The 23,173-nt window shown below is 44.1% G+C and overlaps 1 protein-coding gene across 2 annotated transcripts in view; it reads right to left on the bottom strand.

Moving 5' to 3' along the window:
* The window catches only part of PLCB1 (phospholipase C beta 1), an 877,017-nt gene extending 857,099 nt beyond the window's left edge, over positions 1–19,918 (bottom strand). For both annotated transcript variants that reach the window (XM_069546383.1, XM_069546382.1), the window contains exon 1: positions 19,314–19,918. In XM_069546383.1, the coding sequence (XP_069402484.1) occupies positions 19,314–19,412 (99 nt within the window). In that variant the 5' untranslated portion in view covers positions 19,413–19,918. The remainder of the gene's footprint in view (positions 1–19,313) is intronic.
* Positions 19,919–23,173: the final 3,255 nt, after the last annotated feature.

Genomic DNA, 23,173 nt, shown 5'->3' with positions numbered 1-23,173 from the left:
AAAATAGAACTATCATATGACCCAGTGATCCCATTACTGGGCTTATACCCAGAGAAATGCATAATTCAAAATGACACATGCATCCCAATGTTCCAGAGAAGGCAATGGCACCCCACTCCAATATTCTTGCTTGGAAAATCCCATGGATGGAGGAGCCTGGTAGGCTGCAGTCCATGGGATTGCAAAGTCGAACACGACTGAGCAACTTCACTTTCACTTTTCACTCTCATGCATTGGAGAAGGAAATGGCAACCCACTCCGGTGTTCTTGCCCAGAGAATCCCAGGGACAGAAGAGCCTGGTGGGCTGCCATCTCTGGGGTCGCACAGAGTCGGACACGACTGAAGCGACTTAGCAGCAGCAGCAGCAGCAGCATCCCAATGTTCATAACATCACTATTTACAATAGCCAATTTAGGAAGCAACCTAAATGTCTATAAACATTCAGGAAGCAACCTAGACATTTAGGAAGACAACCTAAATGACTCGCAACAGCGGAATGGATAAAGAAGTTGTGGTACATATATACAACAGCATATTACTCAGCCATGAAATGGAACGAAATTGTGCCATTTGCAGAGATGTGGATGAACCAGGAGAGTGTCACACAGAGTGAAGTAAGCCAAAAAGAGAAAAACAAATACTCTATATTAATGCATATATACATTAGAACAATCTACATGGAATCTAAAAGAAATGGTATAGATGATCTCATTGGCAAAGCAGAAATAGAGACACCAGATGCAGAGATCAAATATCCTTAATTGTCAGAATATCTGCTCTAGTTTGAAATTTGAAATACATGGCCATCCTTCATTTCCAAGGCAACTGCAGCATTTCACTGCAGAATAATGGAGATAACTCTCACATGGTCTAGTTTTTATTCTTTCTTTATCAACAACTATAATATGTCTATTCCATAGGACAGTGATTTTCAAAGTTTTGGTGCATCAGATTTACAGGTGGTCTTCTTAAAACACAGACTCCTGATCCCTTTCTCTGAAGTTTCTCATTTAGGAGATAATCTCAAACTGGAATAGAGTTTGAGAATCTGCATTTCAACTTAAGTTTTCAGTGATGTCAGGAATACAATGATGCAAATGCCAAGAAACACCAGTGAGGTTAAAATGTAGAAGTCCCTGTTTCTTGTAAGTAAATGGCTTATATCTAGGAATTCAACTTTAATTTGCTTATTTAAAGTTATAGGGTATTTTTCCAATAAACTTCTACCTTGAAAAGAGGAAAATTAATAAACACACTGTCTTAAGTTAGTAATTGTGGATAGTGTACAGTAAACTTCTATGTACCTCTTTCCTTCTAGAAACCATTTCACTCTCAATCTTATTGCCTCAAAAGTGAAATGTATTATAATGATATAAGAAGCTGCTGTTTTGCTATTTACATGAGTTCCCCAAAAAGACTTTAGGTCAAATAAAAGACAATCAAGGAACAAAGTAAAAGGCCTCCATAAAACCTCAATTTGGGGAAAAAAAAAATGAAAGCTAGTACAGCAAGAAAAAAATCACTGGAATCAATATTACAATCAACAAAATCCTGTGACAGCTATATTTGCTCATGATTTGCTCGTCAATGTGCTGATATAAGGGCTTCTCAAGCAGCTTAGTGGTAAAGAATCCACCTGCCAAAGCAGGAGACATGGGTTCAATTCCTGGTTTGGGAAGATCTCCTGGAGAAGGAAATAGCAACCCACTCCAGTACTCTTCCCTGGAAAATCCCATGGACAGAGGAGCCTGATGGGCTACAGGCCACGTGGTCACAAGAGTCAGACCTGACTTAGCAACTAAACAACAACTGCTGATATAAAGCAATAATATATGCTAATATAATGTTATATGACAATTACATCTCACTAAAATGATGAAATATGAAAATGAATAACTATAAAATAAATCACATATCCTGGGGTATGATCTATAGAAATACTGAATCAATATGCTGTACACCTGAAACTAACATAATAAATCAACTATACGTTAATAATAAATAAATCAAATGTCTTAAAGAAACTGGTAAGCAGTGACAAAATAGTCCAAACTCCCTTCTGATACCAGAATATTCTTTACAAAGCTCCCTGACCAAATAATAACAGACACATCCTAAACATTTTTGTCTGAGCTGCAGTTTAAACTTTAAATGGATTTTCTCTTTTGATATTTATAAAATTTTAAGAGGTAGACACTGTTATTATCCTCATTTTACAGATAAATAGACTCAGGTTTAACTTAACTAACTTGTCCAAGGAAACCTAGCTAAGCTAGCAAGTGTAGTACTGGATTAAACCTTTAGGACAGACTCTACACCACTGCCACTCAGTGCTATTTCATTACTGACCAGCTGAAGAGCTTTTTTTGACATCTAGTTTTCTAATCATCCGCCATGAAATGTTAATATCACAGATGTTCTGAATATTTATTTAGATGTTGTGTGTATACTGTGCTTTATATAAAATAAAAAGAGTTAAGCTTTTTACCCCTCAAGAACCATTTTTCACTTCTTTGGAGATGATTTGGTCCCAATTGAGCAAGTATGCTCTCTACCTATGCTGCTGAATATGGGCTCACCTGAGACCACAGAGCATTTGAAATGTGACGTTTGGCTAAGATGTGTTACTATATTGATTATACATTTAAATCAATGAAAGTGGGAAAGCATTAGTTGCTCAATCATGTCAGACTCTTTGTGACCCCACAGACTGTAGCCTGCCAGGCTCCTATGCCCATGGAATTCTCCAGGCAAGAATACTGGAGTGGGTTGCCATTCCCTTCTCCAGGGTATCTTCCCAACCCAGGGATCGAACCTGGGTCTCCTGCATTGTAGCCAGACTCTTTACTGTCTGAGCTGCCAGGGAAGCCCATGAAAATCAATATATTGGGTTAAATAAAGTATATTGCTAAAATTAATTTCACCTGCTTCTTTTTACTTGGTTTAATATGGCACTAGAAAATTTTAAATTTCCAGTGTGACTTATTTTGTATTTCTACTGGGCAGAGCAGCTCACAGTAAGTATTCTCCTTAATAGGGAAATCTTTTTCACAAGTAAGCTTGGTCAGATAATTCTAGCTAGAAAGTTTCAGTACTTTTTATGTATGTATGCAGCTACCATTTAGTCTTAATATCTTAGTCCAAAGTCTAGTTGCTTCCAAGAGTCAATTCTTCAAGTATCTGAATAGAACCAATACCCTGCTGCTCTGAGCTCTCCTTTACCAGGCCAGGTGCATAATGAGCTGAATCGTCCCTCTCCAAACGCAAATGTTCAAGTGCTATACAGTGCTTCAGAGTGCAACCTTATCTAGAGACAATCTTCACAGAGGTGACTCAGTTAAAAGAATTTCTTAAAGGTGGGCCCTAACTCAGTAGGATTGGCATCCTTATGAAAAAAAAAAAAAAAAAAGAAATTTGGACCCAGACACATACGGAGGGAAAATGACGTGAAACACAGGGAGGAGTCAGCCACCTGCAAGCTGAGAAGAGAGGCCATAAGTCCTTCCCTCAGGGTCCTCAGGAGGAGCCAACTCTGTCAACGCCTTATCTCAGACGTGCAGCCTCCAAAACAATAAGAAAACACATTTCTGTAGTTAAAGTCTCTCAGTCCATGCTACTTTAGGGACACCTCAGAAAACTGATATAAGCTGCAACCTGAAGGCTGTAACCCATTTCGCCTTTTGTCAAGGGCCAGCCCACAGCCCCACAGCCCCCACTGTCAGAAAGCCCACCCACCGACCGCGGCTGACCATGGTCCTGACTCCCCGGTGAGCCCACGTCCTCATGCTACTGAACAAGAGAACACAAGCAGCAAGAGCTGTGTGCTTCTAGACCAATCAGTGCTTCAGAGTCAGCAAGGGAAAAGAACCAGCCACGCTCTACAGGGATCACCCTAGACTTCCCTCAGACAAGCAGCAGAGCCAAAGATGGAAAATACATATATGATGGGGAAGAGTCATGTGAGGGAAAAAGAATTTCTAGGGTCACAGAAAATCAGATGTGATGCCCAACAAATGTCAGTCACGCAGCCCTGACTACGAGATACACATGCACACGCACACACACACACACACACACACACACACACAGACACACACACAACAAAGGTGGTCTTAGATGTTTGAGTATGAGACTAGGATCAGTGAAGTGAACCTAGGTGCAACAGCATGCATTAGAAGCTTTTCCCCGGGGTCTGTCCAGTCTGAAATTTCCCGAAGAACAGGAAAGTGAAGGAGGGAAGAAAGTCCAGGATGGAGCAGGCAAAAAGTGGAGAGAAGCGCCATTAAAATAACTGCCGTTTACTGACAAGTATAAAAATCTCTTTTAACAAAATACAACAAACAGTTGAAAGCATGCCCCTTCAAATACCATACAAGGTACTGCAGGTCTGTACCAGGGATTCAAATGAACATCCAGATCCCCCATCACCCAAAGTGCTCACTGTTTAGTGGGGGCATCAGATGAGTAAACCGATCATTTCAGGAAGATATAGATTTAGGTCTGGGGGCTGTAAGGTGGCATCTCACTGGTGGTTTTATCATATCAATGCATTTCCCTGATGACTGATGACAAATGATGAGCATCTTTTCACACGGCTGCTAGCCAGGTGCATGTGCACGCACATATAGTGGCCCAATACTTTTTGTATATGATAATGTCCTCTTTCCCTTTCTCTCTCTCTGTCCCTCCCTCTCTTTGCCTGTGCCATACAGCATGTGGGATCTTGGTTCCCCAGCCAGGCATCAAACCTGGCCCTGCAACGGCGGCACAGAGTTTTAACCATTGAAGTATCAGGAAGGTCCTGGCTCAACACTTAATCAGTTAAGATTTAAATCAGTGGTTTACATTTTAATCAAGGATTCTGAACCAGGGCAGTTTTGCTCTCCAGGGAAATGCTGGCCATGCCCAGAAACAATCTTGGTTGTTATACTGGAAGTTTTTTACTGGCATCTAGTTGATAGATACCAGGGATGCTGCTGAACATCCCACAGTGCACAGGCCAATCTCTTTAACAAATAATCATCTGGCCTCAAATGTAAATAGTGCTGAGGTTGAGAAACATAACTTAGTGGCTTCACATTGCCTTCATGATAAAATCCTGCAACGGCCTACACAGGATATATGCAGCCCCTTGCCCTCTCTCCTCATTATCTGAGCCATTGAGCTCCCCATTTGCTTATTCTTCTCTGTCCTTCAAAGTCCCCTGTGCCCTCCTTCCTTCGGATGCTCACCAGTGCTGTTCCTTTGACCTTACACACTTCCCATCCTCTTGTTAGCTGAAGAACTACTTATAACTCAGGTCTTCCCCTACACAGAATTTCTCCAGGGACTCCTTCCAAGCTTCTTACACTCATTTGTATTTTTGCACTTTTTTCTGTAGTACTTAGCACAATTAGAGTGACATCCCTTACCTCTATTTGCTGAGCATCTATCTCCCCTAGCAGAATATCAACTTCGTGAAGATGGGAACCAAATCATTTATCATCATCAATCCACAACACTAGCAAAATGTCCAGCTTATAAGAGGCATCAATACACATTAAAAGTAGGAACTCTGAACAAAAAAGTGGATGGAAGGAACCTGCAGAAAAAGAAGTAAGGTCGATTCTGAAAAATATCAGCTGGCAAAATATCACCTGCCAATAGCATTGGCGAGAGAAACTTCAAAGCAGTGGCAAAGGCAGAACAAGGCTCAGGAGGACAGGTGGGAGGGGAGGAGAAGGTGGGGGGAGCGGCATCTCCCTGCAGAGGAAGGGAGGAGGGGCAGGGCGGCAACTGCAGAGGAAGGTGGGCGGAGGACTCTGCTGGAGTCTACGCCAGCCTTTGTGGGACTACAAGGCGTATTTCCATGTTCTTAGAAGAGCGTCAGCAGAGAAGAATCTTTCACAGACACTGTCAAAGGGGAGGATAATTATGAATCCAGGATCCAGAGAAACCAGGAGGCATGGGCCCCTGGACACAGAGAAAGTACGCTGCTTCCCCAGGAACAGAAGAGAAGGCAGGACCACGGAGGTGATCCAGGTGCTTGAACTAGGAGTGGGGAAGGGCATACATCAATACTATTGTCCTGGTAACTTCCATTCCCTCTATACAGAAGAAACAGTGTAGGTGGAATTTTTAGTATTAATAATATTTTAAAACTATATGTCTTTTACTTGATATTTTTCTCATTTTGGCAATAAAACTCACATTCGATTTTCTCCTTGTGAATCATTATCCTGATAGAGAGGATGTTTTCACAACCATCAGTCTTTTGTTCATCACTCCCAACACTTCTAAGTTTCTTTAAGGGCAATTTTCCTTGCAAAATCTGGGTAAATGTGTATCTTCTTCAGAAAACAGAAGCCACTGGTAACATCCAGAATAAGAGATGTAAATACACTAAGCATCGTAATTTTCAACCAATATTGAATCACAATTGAGTGCACACTCAACCTTAAGCCGTATTTAGCCTTCACAGGAAATGTGTGCCTGTGACAGCAATCTACACGCTGACAGTAAACATTTTGCTTCTGGAACCCACATGGAGAAACAAAAGTTAAGAAGGCCACAGAGGGAGATTTCAGAGGGAATGGAGAGATGGACCCAGCACCACACGCGACATGGCATGAAAGGGTCTTGGGAGCATGACTGTCCTCCAAGTCTCCCTAAGACCGCCTGCCTCCCTTCCCACTGTGAACCCACTGTGAGCGAGAAGAACCCACTGTGAGGGAGACACACACTAGATGAGTCCTTTATTCTACAAACATTCCCTGAGCACCAAGTCAGTGCCAAGCCTCTGCTTTGTCCTAGGGAAAGAAGATGAATAACACAGAGGCCCTGGTCCAGTTAAGGTATCACCACCTCCCTGGAGGTAACTTCCTGTCCTGGCAGCTTATATCTGACCTCTCAGTTGACACCACCTTGAATTCCAAGTAATCCTGCCTCTTGCCTAGGGTCATGGGGCAACTTCTACACTTCCCTCATGCCCACCTTATCTTCCATCTTCCAAGATCAAAAATTTCTTATAGGAAGCCGTGGGATCAGCCTTAGGGGAATCCAACAAAAGACAGCATTTGCAAGTATGTTTGGAAGAGAAAAAGATGGAAAAGCACATGTAATGAGTCTTGCTAGATACAAAGTGTCACTTATTAGGTAATGAAAAAATGAACTTTGCTTTAAACACCATTCTTAAATATCTTTCCACAAGCATGTTTTATACTGACTAACTAATGTAGAACATTTGAAGAATAGACTGTCTTTGTGCCTCAAAGCAGCAATGAAGTTTTCCTACATTTCCAAGTCCTATGTTGTATAATAAAAATGGACTTTGTGTGTACATCGTAAAATATTGCAGCTGTTTATTAAGACACTAGCAAAGAGGGATGCGTTTGCAAGGATCTTAGCCTCATTTGTATGAATCCTAAAATCAGGGGGGTTCTTTTGAAAAGTCAGTGAATCACTTTCAACTTGTATTCATTTGAATTCTATTAAAAGCCTTTTGTTACCGAAAGGTTCCTGTTTCGAACCTGTTTGCCACAGTAGATTGGAAAGTGAAGTTGCTGAGTCGTGTCTGACTCTTTGTGACTCCATGTACTGTAAGCCGGCCACTCTCCTCTGTCCATAGGATTTTCCAGTTTAGAACACCAGAGTGGGTTGCCATTTCCTTCTCCAGAGACTGGAAGAGGCCCATAATTTAACCTAAAGACCCGACTTTGCCTCTAACTAGTTGTGGGCAAGTTAGGCAACTCGCCACCCACTAGCCCCAGCTGACATCTACATAAAATAGGAATAGTAACACTTCAATGGCACCCCACTCCAGTACTCTTGCCTGGAAAATCCCATGGGCGGAGGAGCCTGGTAGGCTGCAGTCCACGGGGTTGCAAATAGTCAGACACGATTGAGCAACTTCACTTTCACTTTTCACTTTCATGCATTGGAGAAGGAATTGGCAACCCACTTCAGTGTTCTTGCCTGGAGAATCCCAGGGACGGGGGAGCCTGGTGGGCTGCCGTCTATGGGGTCACACAGAGTCGGACACGACTGAAGTGACTTAGCAGCAGCAGCAACACTTGATCTTTCCCTACCACTTGAGGTGGTCTTCATGACTGAATGGGCATGACTATACATAAATAATGGCCTTCCCAGCGGCTCAATGGTAAAGAATCCACCTACCAATGCAGGAGACATAAGAAACAAGGGTTCAAACCCTGAGCCGGGAAGATCCCCTGGAGAAAGAAATGGCTGCCCACTCTAGTACTCTCACCTGGAGATTCCCACAGACAGAGGAGCCTGGCGGGCTGCAGTCCATGGGGTCACAAAGAGTTGGACACGACTGAGACAACTTAGCATGCATAAATAAATGATAGTGGTTTGTAAATATCAGGGCCAGTTATTAGCACTCACTCTCAACATTGAACCCAAGAGGCAGTATTATAGCAAAACTCATTATACTCAAATGTAATATTGAAGGAGAAAATTACATAGGCGGTGTGGATGATTACTGCATGTCAGGACTGAAAGTCACGGAATCCTAGAACCGTAAAAGGCCATGTTGGGCGGGTATTAATAAAGGAAACAGAAACCTCTCTGGAAGCTTTGTACACAAAGGAGTTTAATCCCAGGCACTTGACGGCATCATTAATAGGACCGGAGAAGCAGGCTTCAGGTTGGGCCTCTGTGAATGACCCCAGAATGTGATACGCAGACCCTAGAGTGGAACTGCTGCCTCCACCCCATTCAGAAAGGTGAGAAATCAAGACGGAACTCCTCAAGTGACACACACAGCAGCTTAGCTGAAGACGAAGGAAGAGTAATCCGAGAATGGGGAGCAGCCATGGTGGCCACCACCTCTCTGCAATCAGACACAGGGAAAGGGCACAGAAGACAGCACTTCTTCCTGCGGCAACCCACATGTCCGCAGAAACAGCTCAGAGACGGCAGAGAAGGGGCCTCCTTCACAGATCAGCCTTCCACATCCCATACAAGTGCATCTCATACTAGCGGGGCTGAATTTACAGCCAAAATAGTAGATGCTTCCAGGAAGTCCAGTAAATACGGCTTTAGATTCCCAGACTCTGTATTATAAAAAGTCCCACAAAGAGGATGAGGGGATGGATGCTAAGTGACATTCAACCAAACAGCACACTTGACAGAGAATCCTGGTCAGCCTCCTTCATCATTTTTTAATCGACTGGGCCACTTGCTGACTTGCTCTGGGGTCTTTCTTTTTCAGCTTATTTGGCCTCTTCTACAAAATGAATCAAATTAACTTTCCTTTACCTATTTTATAAACAAGTTTCAAAGAAAAATTGATTTTTAACAGCAAAAAAGATTTTTTGCTGAAAATAGATTTTCTTAATCTATGTATCAATGTTATATATAAATAGCCACCATGACTAGTTTAGATAAAAGCACTTTGCTAACTAATTTGTTCTCCTTGAACTTGTTTATAAAACTTCACTGTGATGAAAAGAAAAGAAAAAAAAAAAAGAGCAAATATTGTGAACTAAAAAAGTCCTTGCTCAAGAGGGAGGGCAAATATGTGTATTTGATTCACATCATTATATAGCAAAAACACAACATTGTAAAGCACTTATATTCCTATTTAAAAATAACAGTGAACAAAAGTATACTTGGAATTGGGCTTTTCAGGTGGTGCTAGTGGTAAAGAACCCGCCTGCCAATGCAGGAGACACAGGTTCAATCCCAATCAGGAAGATTCCCTGGAGGAGGAAATGGCAATCCACTCTAGTATTCTTGTCCGGAGAATCCCATGGACAGAGGAGCCTGCCAAGCTACAGTCCATAGGATTGCAAAGAGTGTCTTAACACACACATACACACACACATTTGGAATTAAGAAAAAAAAAAAAAATGAGTCCTTGAAATGAAAACCATATGTAGGATGCTTTTAATTGCCCTTTAACACTAAATTTTTCAAAATTTTATATAATGGTGTTTCTCCATTGATAATAATTTTATTGATAAATGCATATGGATTTAATCAACATCAATTATATTTCAGCATATACCTAAGCATTTTTCAGAAAAAATAAAATAAAAATAAAAATTTCCCCAAATTGAAAATAACATGTGAAGAAAATAATAAAATCAAATCTCAGAGCGCGAAGTGGTCAGAGGGGAACTTGAAGAATTCTCCAAGAGTCTAGCTTTCTTTATATTCTATTTCATTTACTTTTTTTTTTTTATTACAGAATCGATGGCATCCTTAGGGTCTCATGTGTAAATCTCAGAAACACGGCCTAGTTCCTTTCCTTCGTGCAATATAGGGGCTCTGGCTCTGACTGTGGGGTCTGATAAGGAATAGATGGGGAAAGGGGAGCATTATGTAATCTCTCTGAGCAGATGGAATTTATGATAGGATCCAGAAAGGCTGAATAGACCTTCTATTAGCTCCAGTAACAGGAAAACTAAGGTCTTCCGTTACAAAAGATTTGTCATTTAGGTGGAGACCCAGAGTGTTAGTTAACAATTCACAATCAATCCCATTCCATTTTCTACCGGCACTCCTTGTTCATGATAAAATGAAATGATCCTGATAAGAAACAGGTAACCATAGATAACAAAGCTTGATATAAAAAAAGCAAACTGTTCCTGGCCCATTTAAACAGTCATTGCAGGTAAACATCATTTGAAGGTATTTACTGATAGGATAAAACTTTCCTGGGAAGGATTGGAGATATGCTAATAGCCAGAGTAAATTATCCTAATGTACCACAGATGGGAATATTGGGTCAGGAAAGATAAGAGAAAAACTACTAGAGAAAAACACATTCCAGAAACAGCACTCTACTACTATGCTTTGCTATGCCAATAAAAGCCTGTAGGCATTAAATTTCCTTGCTCAATTACCAGAGTTTTGTTTAACTGTTTTTTCCTTGGGGCATTTACCTGCTTCACTTCCCAGGCTTTAGGACAGATAAGGACCTAATCAAGGTCCATCTAAACCCAGGATAAGTCATTTTTGTTATTGCTGAAGAAGGTCCTAAAGCAGTAATAAAAGTGCTTTAGGTTTTTGTTTTCATTGAAAATAAAAAGAAAATAGCTTTCTTAGATCAAAGAGAGGCAACACCAACCTACAGAGCTATAAGTCAGAAGAGTGGGTATGCAGAGCTGGAAGGGAGCGCACAGGAGCTCCTAAGGGAGGGCTGGCAGGCAGTTTATCTCGATCTGGTGCTGATCACAGCATTCATTTGGTGAAAACTGATCCAGCTGGACACAAGATTTGCAAGTTTAACTTCATGAATGTTACACTCTGATCAACAGCTTGAAATAGGTTTATTTGCTCACTTTGGAAAAGTGATATTCTTACACTTAAGGCTGCAGTAATCACTGTCAATGAGAAATTCACAAAAGCTCTTTGGAAATGAAAAGTGGACATATCTGGGCATATTTAAGTGACAGTTTAGAGGGCTTCCCTTGTGGTTCATCTGGTAAAGGATCTGCCCATGATGTGGGAGACCTGGACTTGGCCCCTGGGTTAGGAAGATCCCCTGGAGAAGGGAAAGGCTCTTCACTCCAATGTTCTGGCCTGGAGAGTTCCATGGACTTTCCATGGGGTGGCAGAGTCGGACACGACTGAGCGACTTTCCCTGAGAGGGCACCTGCCAGCCTTCTGGGACTACCTTTGGATCCACCATCTACCGACCAGCACTGTTTCTCCCCTTTCTCTCACACAGCTTGCTCCAAGTGAATGCTGCTGACTGCCCACCTCAGAAACCTTCCCGTCTCCTTCCTCATTAATATCGTCAGTGTCATCTTGTCACCACTTTGGAAACTGCAAACTTCAGATTCTACATAATCTGAAAGTTCTAACTGAGCTTTTGTGTAGGATGTTGGGAAAAGCGCAATATACTACTAAGGGTTTTTATTATTATTACCTCTTTTAGCTGTGGGTTTCCTGGTGCAGAGGGCAGAGTGGCATAGAAAGGAGAGGGTGTTACTTGTTTCAGTTCTTCAGCCTTTTTCCCGAACAATGTGCCCAGTCTAGCAATTATGACTTTCCAAGTCAGATTACTCTTGTGACATACAATATACAATGTGAGATTTACATGTATCTATTAATACATAATTTTTTCTTGCTAAATCACAAGAATTTTGTTAACTGTTTCCTACTCCTTCTGGGCATCAAACCTGTGTACTTATTCTGTGTGTGGGCGTGGGGGGCGGGTATATATTAAGGTTTTTAAGTACAAATAAAAATTTAGAACACTTTGGAAACTGACTCGCTTTAAAGAAAAAGAGTGCTGATTTTAATATAGATTTTCTCTAAAATACTTACATTTTCCAAAAGGGTAAAAAATGGATTTTTTTTCCATTTCAAATTATAAAGCATGAGAATCAAAATATACATTAAAGGAAATGGAAGAAAGGTCTAGCTCCTCCCACTTGGAGAATAAAACTGTCATCCAACACATACTGACCACCTTGATAAAGTTCATGGCCCTCTAACTATTGGGAGACCATCACTTTTCCCAGGTGGCACTAGTGGTAAAGAACTTGCCTGCCAATGCAGCAGACACCAGAGATGTGGGTTCAACCCCTGGGTTAGGAAGATCCCTGAAGAAGGACATGGCAACAGTTCCACGGACAGAGAAGCCTGGAGGGCTACAGTCAGGGTCACAAAGTTGGACACAACTGAAGTGACTTAGTATGTATGCATCACTTTAAAAAGATAGTTTAAGAACCTACTACATAGCACAGGTAACTGTACTCAAAGCTTTGTCGTGACCTAAATGAGAAGGAAATCAGAAAAGGAGGAGTAATCATTGGCAAAGTCCCTGATGCTGGGAAAGATCGAGGGGAGAAGAAGAGGGTTTCAGAGGATGAGATGGCTGGACGGCGTCACCAATGCAATGACAGTGAACTTGGGCAAACTCCAAGAGATGATGAGGGACAGGGAGGCCTGATGTGCTGCAGTCCATGGGGTCGCAAAGAGTTGGACACAACTGGGTGACTGAACAACAACAACATATGTAAACATAAAGCTGACTCACTTTGCCATACAGCAGTAAAAACACAAAATTTAAAGCAACTATATTCCAATAAAAATTAATAAAAAATAAAGATTAAAACATACTTCATTGAGTGTTGTGTGTCAGGCACCACACAGAGCAGGGCATGTACCTTTGCTCTTTTAATGGTACCAGCTACTCCGTGCAGCAGGAGATACTACAAGCCTCACCTTACACATGAGGAAAACGAGGTTGCAATGCGCTAAGCTATTCATCCACAACTGAGCTCTGAATTTGGAGGGTGAGAGTAGAGAAAAGGAAACAATCAAATGAGCAGCCCTCCATGCTCCAAAGTTTGTGGAACAAAGACACAGATCTTTAAGAGGAAGAACGGGCAAACTTAGAAAACAAATTTTCAATGACCCCTTAGAAAGCATAATGGTGCACTTGAAGATGATGAGTTTGGGGCAAATCCAAGACTGGGAAACCTTTGCCTTTCCCTCCACACCCTGTCCAACATGGAGAAATGAGAGGGGCCAAGCTCATAATCTCCCAAATTCCCTAGCTGTGATGGGGAAGCTCACTCATATCCCACAGACCGCTCTCAAATGCCCAGTCCTGTACACACACCTCCTACCACCAGAGTCTGATGAGATGCAAATGCAAAATAAAAGCAAGGCACATCCTTTCAAAACACTGATGAGACAAGTCGCCACCGTAGGTTAGTTCCTTATCTACTGGCCAAGCTCTGGACAGCAAGGCCTGGCCTTGATGTTCAACTATATATACCTATACCCCATTATTCGTTGTTCAGGTAAGCTATTTAAAATCCTAAAAGGTGATGCTGTTAAAGTGCTGCAGTCAATAAGCCAGCAAATTTGGAAAACTCAGCAGTGGTCTCAGGACTGGAATGGGTCAGTTTTCATTCCAATCCCAAAGAAGAGCAATTCCAAAGAATGTTCAAACTACTGCACAATTGCACTCATTTTGCATGCTAGCAAAGTAATGCTCAAAATCCTTCAAGTTAGTCTTCAACAGTATATGAACTGAGAACTTCCAGATGTACAAGCTGGATTTTTAAAAGGCAGAAGAACCAGAGATCAAATTCCCAACATCCATTGGATTATAGAAAAAGCAAGAGAATTCCAGAAAAACATCTACTTCTGCTTCACTGACTATGCTAAAGCCTTTGACAGTGTAGATCACAAAAAACTGAGGAAAATTCTTTAAGAGATGGGAATACCAGATCACCTTCCCTGCCTCCTGAGAAACCTGCATGCAGGTTAAGAAGCAACAGTTAGAACTGGACATGGAACAACAAACTGCTTCAAAATTGGGAAAGGAGTACGTCAAGATCGTATATTGTCACCCTGCTTATTCACCTTATATGCAGAGTATATCGTATGAAGTGACAGGCTGGATGAATCACAAGTTGGAATAAAGATTGCCAGGAGAAAAATCAACAACCTCAGATATGCAGACGATACCACGCTAATGGTAGAAAGTGAAGAGACACTGAAAAGCCTCTTGATGAAGGTGAAAGAGGGAAGTGGAAAAAGGTGGCCTAAAATTCAACATTCAAAAAACTAAGCTCATGGCATCTGGTCCCACCATTTCATGGCAAATAGACAGGGAAAAAATGGAAACAGTGCAAGACTTTATTTTCTTGGGCTCCAAAATTACTGTGGATGGTGACTGGAGCCATGAAATTAAGACGCTTGCTCTTGGAAGAAAAGTTATGACAAACCTAGACAGTGACATCACTTTGCTGACAAAGGTCCATATATTCAAAGCTATGGTTTTTCCAGTGGTCATGTATGAATGTGAGAGTTGGACTATACTGAGAGCTGAGCACCGAAGAATTGATGCTTTTGAATTGTGGTGTTGGAGAAGACTCTTGAGAGTCCCTTGGACTGCAACGAGATCCAACCAGTCCATCCTAAAGGAAATCAGTCCTGAATATTCATCGGAAGGACTGATGCTGAAGCTGAAACTCCAATACTTTGGCCACCTGATGCAAAGAACTGACTCATTTGAAAAGACCCTGATGCTGGGAAAGATTGAAGGCAGTAGGAGAAGGGGACAACAGAGGATGAGATGGTTGGATGGCATCATTGGCTCAATGGATATGAGTTTGAGTAAGCTCTGGAAGTTGGTGGTGGACAGGGAGGCACGGAGTGTTGCAGTCCATGGGGTCACAGACTCAGACATGATTGAGCGACTGAACTGAAATGAAACGATTCATTGGAAGGACTGATGCTGAAGCTGAAGCTCTAATACTTTGGCCACCTGATGTGAAGAGCCAACTCTTTAGAAAAGACCCTGATTGAAGGCAGGAGGAGAAGGAGATGACAGAGGATGAGATGGCTGGATGGTGTCACTGACTCAATGCACATGAGTTTAAGCAAGCTCTAGGAGTTGATGATGGACAGGGAAGCCTGGCGTGCTGCAGTCCATGTGGTCACAAAGAGTCGAACACAGCTTAGAGACTGAACAAGAACAGTTGTTCAAAAGTGGAAATATTTCCATTTGCCCCTGGAGACACTGGGGACCCCCAGGCCTTCCCATGATTGGGCCAGAGAAAGGTTAATACCTGGCCCTAAGGGAACAGGATATCTCCAGGACCCCGTTCCAGCTCCACCCCCACTTTCTGTCTGCTGTGATTGGTTAATTCCAGTGTCAAACCTTTTAACTACCACTCTTAAAGTATCCACAGCCTCACCATGACATTGGTAGGTAGCCAACAGACTATGTGGGCACTGCAACCTCTGGGTGACATCTTCTGTTCTATATGGGGGTCAGGACAGCAGGACTGGTGACTGCGGTTCTTTAGCCACTCAAGGAACAAGGGAGAATCTCTTCACAATTCTAAATAGCTCCAAATGCATCATTTTCAAATGTACCATTAAACTTTGTAATGGGTTATTGAAAATCTGTTCTGAGTTGCCCATCCTTACTCTTAAAGATCAGAGAAGATGGTTTACAATTTTTAAGTGAGGTCTCCAGAAAGATGTTATGAGGAGGGAGGTGGGAGGGGGGTTCATGTTTGGGAATGCATGTAAGAATTAAAGATTTTAAAATGTAAAAAATAAAAAACTAAAAATAAAAAAAAACAAAAACAAAAACAAAAAACAAAAACAAAAAAAAAAAAATAAGTGAGGTCAGATATTTGAGGTATTTTAAATTATTTCCAGCATTTACTTTTCCTTGTTAGCAGATGGGGCACACCCTTGGGGGAAGGGGGCAGCATGCATTTCCCAAAGTCAGAGCCAAAAGGAAAAACACAGCAGCCTCCCCTGCTCAAAGGCAGGAAGTCAGACTAGACAGCCTCTCAAAACGCTTCTCTGCTTCCTTTCCTTTTCTAACACTCCCACTAGAAGCAGATGAAAATGCTGAAAACGTTTCATTGACTATAAGAAATTCAAAAGAAATGCATGAATGTGAGTTAACTTAACCTGGGCATCAGAGACCTTTCCTAAAATATCCCAGAAGATCTAAAAAGATTACCCATGATTATGTTACTGAGGTTGTTCTACCTCCTGCTGCTGCTAAGTCGCTTCAGTCGTGTCCGACTCTGTGCGTAGGCACAAAGGTAACAGTTGGAAGAATTCTCAAAATGCAAACACAGAGATAAAATGAAATCAACAAACCAGTGGAAATATATGCAAGCCAACAAGATTATGCTCTCTACCATACTTTCCAAGTTTGTTTGTTTTTCCCACAAATCTTACCTCAGTGGTTTCAAAGTGTGGTTCCCCAAACCAGTAGCACCAGATCTCAAGATCTGGTGAGAAATGATCCTATTCTCAAAATCCTATGAAAAACGCAGATTCCCAGACTCATTTCAGACCTTCTGAATCAGAAATTGAGGCTGGTTCCCAGAGCCTTCTTAAGTATGCTCAAGTGTGAGAAGTACACTATCAGCTACTGCCAACTTTCAGACGAAACAGGTAGGAAATGTAGCACTCTCAGTCTGTGCAAGACACAGTGAAGATTCAGAGAGGTTAAGTGACTAAGCTAAAGTCACACAGCTGACTGGTAAAAGAATCAGAAGGTACTCATGGACTGAAAAATCTAGTTCTCCATTGTCTTCAACACACAGTCTCATGAATATGCAATATAATTAGCCAGATAATCAAAACTGGTTTGATCCCAGAAGAACAAATATGAACTGGGAAGAGGAGAAGGGTGACATCTAGGGAAAGGAAAAACCATCCTAAGAAAGTCTGGGTTCTCTCACTCCACAGATCACCATGGAGACCAAGAAAGCCAGACAAGGAACTTGAATTGCATTCTAGACAACTTGACTAGACATCATTGCATTCTAGATAACTTGACTCCTGGGTGCAGCCTGGGTTCTCGCCTTTGAAAACTCTGAGATTCCACAGGCCCTCTCCTTAGTCCCCACAGTCCTCCTACAGGGCCGTCCCAGAAACTCACTGTTCAATGCTCAGAGGGAGCCCTTCTTAGCGTCTGCAGGCGGCATTCAACTAGCAGGCTCTCCAACACTCTCCCTGCATCCCTCACTCTCTATATCACTGGTCCTCTCGAAAACATTTTTTTCTCCTTCACCTAGGCTATAAGGTCTGCTAAAAGGTCAGCAGAAGGGTTACTGCTTTCTGTATCACACCAGGCTCTAGTCCAGGGCCTGGCATTAGTAGGTAAGAAAGAAAGAAATGTGACATAAATGCACATAATAAAAATTATCTACCTGGATGTATCAAAATGCGTTTCTAAGGAAGACCGTCACTTCCAGTGACACTCCTATTTTCTTCCAAACAAGACATTGCGGATCATTACTTAAAAAGCAATTTAAAATCATGGCTGTGAATAAATCCAGAGCTTATACTGGAATATCCTTCTCTATCCTGCAAAGTCTCTCTCTCTCTTTTCCTTCTACTCTTCATTCTTTTTCTCACTAAACCCATCATCACATCAGCTCTCTATCTAAGGATCTCCAGAAGGGCAAGACTGTTTTATTTGTTGCTGAACTCCATTGTCTTTGTTTCTCCTTGACACAAATAAAGCCTTTCATCTGTGGCTGAACTTACTGGTTAGATTCTACTATATTCCATTTACAGAAAACATCCAGTCATTAGACTAGGACAGAGGAGAAAGGTGTAAAGTCCATAGTAAAAGGTTGCCTACAGCATTTAATAATTGGTATGAGCTTTCAGGAAAGCTGTGGACTCAGCCTCTAAGTCCTGTTGGCACTTCCAAAATACAGACACAGACCAGCTCTGCTAAGTAACTGGATTCTCTACCTGGAATATTTAAATTGTTTTCAGACACTGGAAAATGTCTTAAGGAGATTAAAGAAAAATACCCTGGAGAATAACAGACTATAATTTACTAGGTGGAAAATCTTTTCAACAAGAAAAGATCCTCCTATAATTTCTCCTGTTTAAGCGATGCCTTAGTCATTTGGACCTAACTACCCTTTGATCCAGCGGCTCAAGGATCTAAGGACTGACACCTTCAATGACACTCAAGACGTAAATCTAGAACTTATTGTTCTCCATCTGAAGATCCCTATGCATACAACAAAATTATTAACTGTTTGAAAGCAATGGGGGGATTCATTTTAAGCCCTAGGGGCCAGGGTCACTGGAGATCCGGGGCTGGGCTTTTGCCAGTCCTGGCAAAAGATGAAGGTAAATCGAAGGAGTGTCTCGTGTTCTGTCTATTTCGAACTGAAGACTGAGCCAGCTCAGTTCTCAGAAACTCGCCTTCCCGTGTAGCCTGCAGGCCCAGCGCGCCCCGCTGACCCCTCAGTGACCCCCTGTGCCCTCCCCCGGTGCGTCCTCCGGAGCCTTCTCTCGGGGCCCTTCCCTGCGGAGCCCAGAGCTGAAGTTTGGCATCACCAGCCACCTGTCGGCTGGGCTGCCGTGTCCTCTTGCCTCTGCCGCGTGGGCACCTAGAACAGCGCTAAGAGGTGAGCCACCACTCAACAGTTCAGACTCCGGGGCAGCTCCTTCTCCAAAGGGGCCAAAGGAGGTGCCGGTCGGGGGCGGGGTGTGCATCTGCCGGCGGAGAAGGGCGCTACTTGTCCCCATCCCAGCGATTTCCAGCGGGTGCCAGCTTCACCCTCCCCACTTTCCAAACTCTCAGGACCAGTCACCCGGCAACACCGGCCCCTCCTGCGCTTCTGCTCCACTGGCCCCAAGATCCCAGACCCTCAGGGGGCGCCGGTCATACCCAGCCCGGACGCCCAACTGCCGACCCAAGGGCCCAGGAGCGGGCACCCAGCGCCGCCGTCGCGCGCCCCGAGGCCCGGGCGCCCGTTGCGTAACTCGCCCCCGCCCCGCCCCCGCGAGCCGCCCGCCGCCCGCGCCCCCGCCGGCCGCCCCCACTTACATCCTCCCACTTGACGAATTTGGTGCCCTTCTTGAGGCTGTCGGACACGCACACCGGCTTGAGTTGCAGCGCGTGCACTCCAGGCTGTGCCCCGGCCATCAGGGCTCATCGGGGCTCCGGGCGACCCGGGCGCGCGCGGCAGGGACGGGGCGCGGGGCGCGGGCTCCTGCCCGGCTCCGGGGGCGCTCGCCTCCGCTCCGCGCCGGCCTCGCCGGCCTCCCGGCCTCCGCACCGCCTCCCGCGAGACTCAGCAGCAGGGGCGCGCGGGGGCGAGGCGCCCGACCATGCCCGGGCGGGACGCGGGATGTGGAGCCTCGGAGGGAGGAGAGCCGCCGAGCGGCAGCTCGGGCTGCCAGCGGCCGCCGGGAACGGCTCCTCGGCCCCCGCCGGGTACGGCTCCTCGGCCCCCGCCGCCTCCCGGCGCCGCGCTCAGCACATCCTCCCGACTCGGAGGGAGCGCGCGAGTGACACACGCCCGGCGGCCCACCACCCCCCCGCCCGGCTCCTTCCCCTGCCGCTTCCCGCCCCCTTTCCCCGCCGCCGCGCTCGCTCCGTCCCTCCTTCCCCCGGCGGCTTCCAGCCCAACTTTGCGCGCTGGGTCAGGCGCCGGGAAGCGGAGATGCAGCGGCACCTCCCGGCGCCCGGGCCCCACTGCAGCCGACGCCTGCGCCGCCGCCCTCTGAGCATGCCCGGTGCCCGGTGGCGCGGTGCCCGCGCTGCCGGGGGTCAGGGGGCCCGGGTTCCCGGGGGCTGGCTGAGGAGCGGGCGCCAGAGCCCTGGATGTCTCTGGGTCCAAATGGGGTGGAAAATGGAACCGTGGGGAGGGAGCGGAGAGGCAACCCACAGGGTTCCTCTCGAGCTGAAGCTCTCCAGCGCTAACCACACACCAGCTCTTTGAAAAGACAATTATTATTTATTAGTAGAGAAGGGAGCAGTTGAGAGGCTTGGAGTGAGAGCTCTTTGGGGAAAGCTCGCTGCGCCTGAGTTTGCAGCGCCCTAGGTCTTGAAGCCCCGGCATCCGGTTGTTGTGCTTCTGAGAAAGCAAGCCCATTCTACGAGAAACAATGCTTTTATTTCCCAGGATGACAGAAGGCCCCCGAGTGAGTGTGTGTGGAGTGTGTGTGTGGGGTGTGTGTGGGTGTGTGCGTGTGACAGACAGCGGAAGAAAGAAAGGTGTCTTACAGATAGAAACTTGCTCATTTAGGAACACAGGGGTACAGATGCTTTTTGCAGTCATTCAACAAACATGGCTTATTTCTTTTAAAACAAAGAAAGAGATACCCCCTTCAGAACAGATCAGATTTAAAATACCGATGGTTGAGAGGGTGAGGAGGACCTGGAGATTTCATCCATTGCTGCAGAGAATATAAAATGGTAAATCCACTTGGAAAAACAGTTTCTTACGAAGTTAAACATTTACTTATTACAAAACCCAGAAGTTCCACTTCTAGGCATTTGCCCATGATAAATGAAAATGTATCTTCACACAGACTGTTCAGTAATGCTCATAGCTAGCTTTCTTCATCATACCCTAGAACTGGAAATCACAAATGTCAGTCAACAAGTATGTGGATAAACAAAATGTGGTATGTCCAACTATGGAATAGTATTCAGTCATTAAAAAAAAAAGGAATGGGCATACAACCACACAGACAAATCACACAGACTCTAAGTCTAGCTGGACACAGTAGTCTACATATAGTACAATTCTATTTGAGGGATTCCAGAACAGGCATTCAGGCTGTGTTGACACAAGGAGGCTGCCTGTGGCCAGGAGTGGGCAGAGATTGACAGGGAAGGAAACCAGGGGACCTCTGAGAGTGATGGAAATGTTCCATATCATGTGTGTACACGATACAGAATTGTAGAACTGTACACCTAAAATGAGCATGTTTTATTGTAGGTAAATTATTTCTCAATAAAGTTAATTTTAAAAAACAAGAAACAGAATATGAACAAAGAAGGAGAGAAACAGTCTTTTAAGTGTTTGTTCTTTCTTCCTCTGCCCCTGAGGCTTCCAAGACCCAGTGTTTACAAACTCGGTCAAAATATTACCCAAAATATGGTGGGGAAATTTGCTATTAAATATGTCAGTGCATTCAAAAACTATGTATTGATTAGCAGCTGTATGCTAGATGCTATGATAATCACCAAGGATAATCTGGTGAATGAGCTTCCTAACTCCTGCTCTCTTTTGGGTGTTTTGGCTGATCCTTGGAAGCCAATTGATGAAAGTGAAAGAGGAGAGTGGAAAAGTTGGCTTAAAGCTCAACATTCAGAAAATGAAGATCATGGCATCTGGTCCCATCACTTCATAGCAAATAGATGGGGAAACAGTGGAAACAGTGTCAGACTTTATTTTCCTGGGCTCCAAAATCACTGCAAATGGTGACTGCAGCCATGAAATTAAAAGACGCTTACTCCTTGGAAGGAAAGTTATGACCAACCTAGACAGCATATTCAAAAGCAGAGACATTACTTTGCCAACAAAGGTCCATCTAGTCAAGGCTATGGTTTTTCCAGTGGTCATGTATGGATGTGAGAGTTGGACTGTGAAGAAAACAGCGCCGAAGAATTGATGCTTTTGAACTGTGGTGTTGGAGAAGACTCTTGAGAGTCCCTTGGACTGCAAGGAGATCCAACCAGTCCATTCTAAAGGAGATCAGTCCTGGGTGTTCATTGGAAGGACTGATGCTGAAGCTGAAACTCCAGTACTTTGGCCACCTCATGTGAAGAGTTTAGTCATTGGAAAAGACTCTGATGCTGGGAGGGATTGGGGGCAGGAGGAGAAGGGGACACCAGAGGATGAGATGGCTGGATGGCATCACCGACTCGATGCACATGAGTCTGAGTGAACTCCAGGAGTTGGTAGTGGACAGGGAGGCCTGGTGTGCTGTGATTCATAGGGTCGGGAAGAGTCCCACACGACTGAGTTACTGAACTGAACTGAACTGGAAGCCACTTGCTACAAAGAATCTCTTTAAAGACTGATTTGTTTCATTTTGATCATATGTCCCTAAACTGAAACCTGAGTATATTGTCCAAAGACCCTCTATCAGTGGCCTTGGCTTGCTACATGCAGAAAGCCGCATCACATTCTCACATTGCTCGTCTCTGCTCTAGAAAACAGCAGCACAACTCCACTGGCAGCATTCCTGCCCTTCTCAATTGTGCTTATAATTCGTCCTACCAGGCTTGTTCTTCTCTCTTTTCTGTCTGTTATTCCTCCACTGACTGCCACAATCTCAGTTATCTACTGAAAAGATTAGTGGTCTATTAGGCTTTACACCAGAGTGTCATAGGAAGGTAAGACAGATCAGAAATATACCGTCTAGAAGAGGGGTTTGGAGGATTAGAAATAGACTCTAGGGTAAGTGAGAAGACAGACAGCCTCTTCGTGTGGCCGATTGCATCATCTCTCTGTATTCCCTGTCCCTCTCTGTATCCACACATTTTGTCATGTGACCTTATAGTGACCTGGGTATTCACGCCACTGATATCAGCCAATGAAAGAAACATGACCTAAGAAAAGGTTTGAAATATACTCATGAGGATAGGCTGAAGTATACTTGCCCTCTTGGATTTCTGATTATTGCCATGAGATAAATGTGTCTCAAGGAGCCGTATGGGGCAGATGTAGGCCCGATCTACAGCCTGGAGGCAAATCCAGCAGAACCCAGCCACAGCAGACTTGTGAGCTTGACAGTATATGCTCATTGTCGAGTCTACCGAGCTGGCCAGGGACTATGGGATCATTCTTATGCACCGTTACCGTGGAAGTAGCTGGTTGAGTCATCCGGCTAGTATTCCTGATCTTTCCCAGCTATTGCTTGTGGCTGTGAATGTCAGGAGAGTAAAGC

Source organism: Ovis canadensis, chromosome 13 (genome assembly GCF_042477335.2).
Source record: "Ovis canadensis isolate MfBH-ARS-UI-01 breed Bighorn chromosome 13, ARS-UI_OviCan_v2, whole genome shotgun sequence".
NCBI lineage: Eukaryota > Metazoa > Chordata > Mammalia > Artiodactyla > Bovidae > Ovis > Ovis canadensis.
This window is presented reverse-complemented; position numbering and strand designations above follow the sequence as displayed.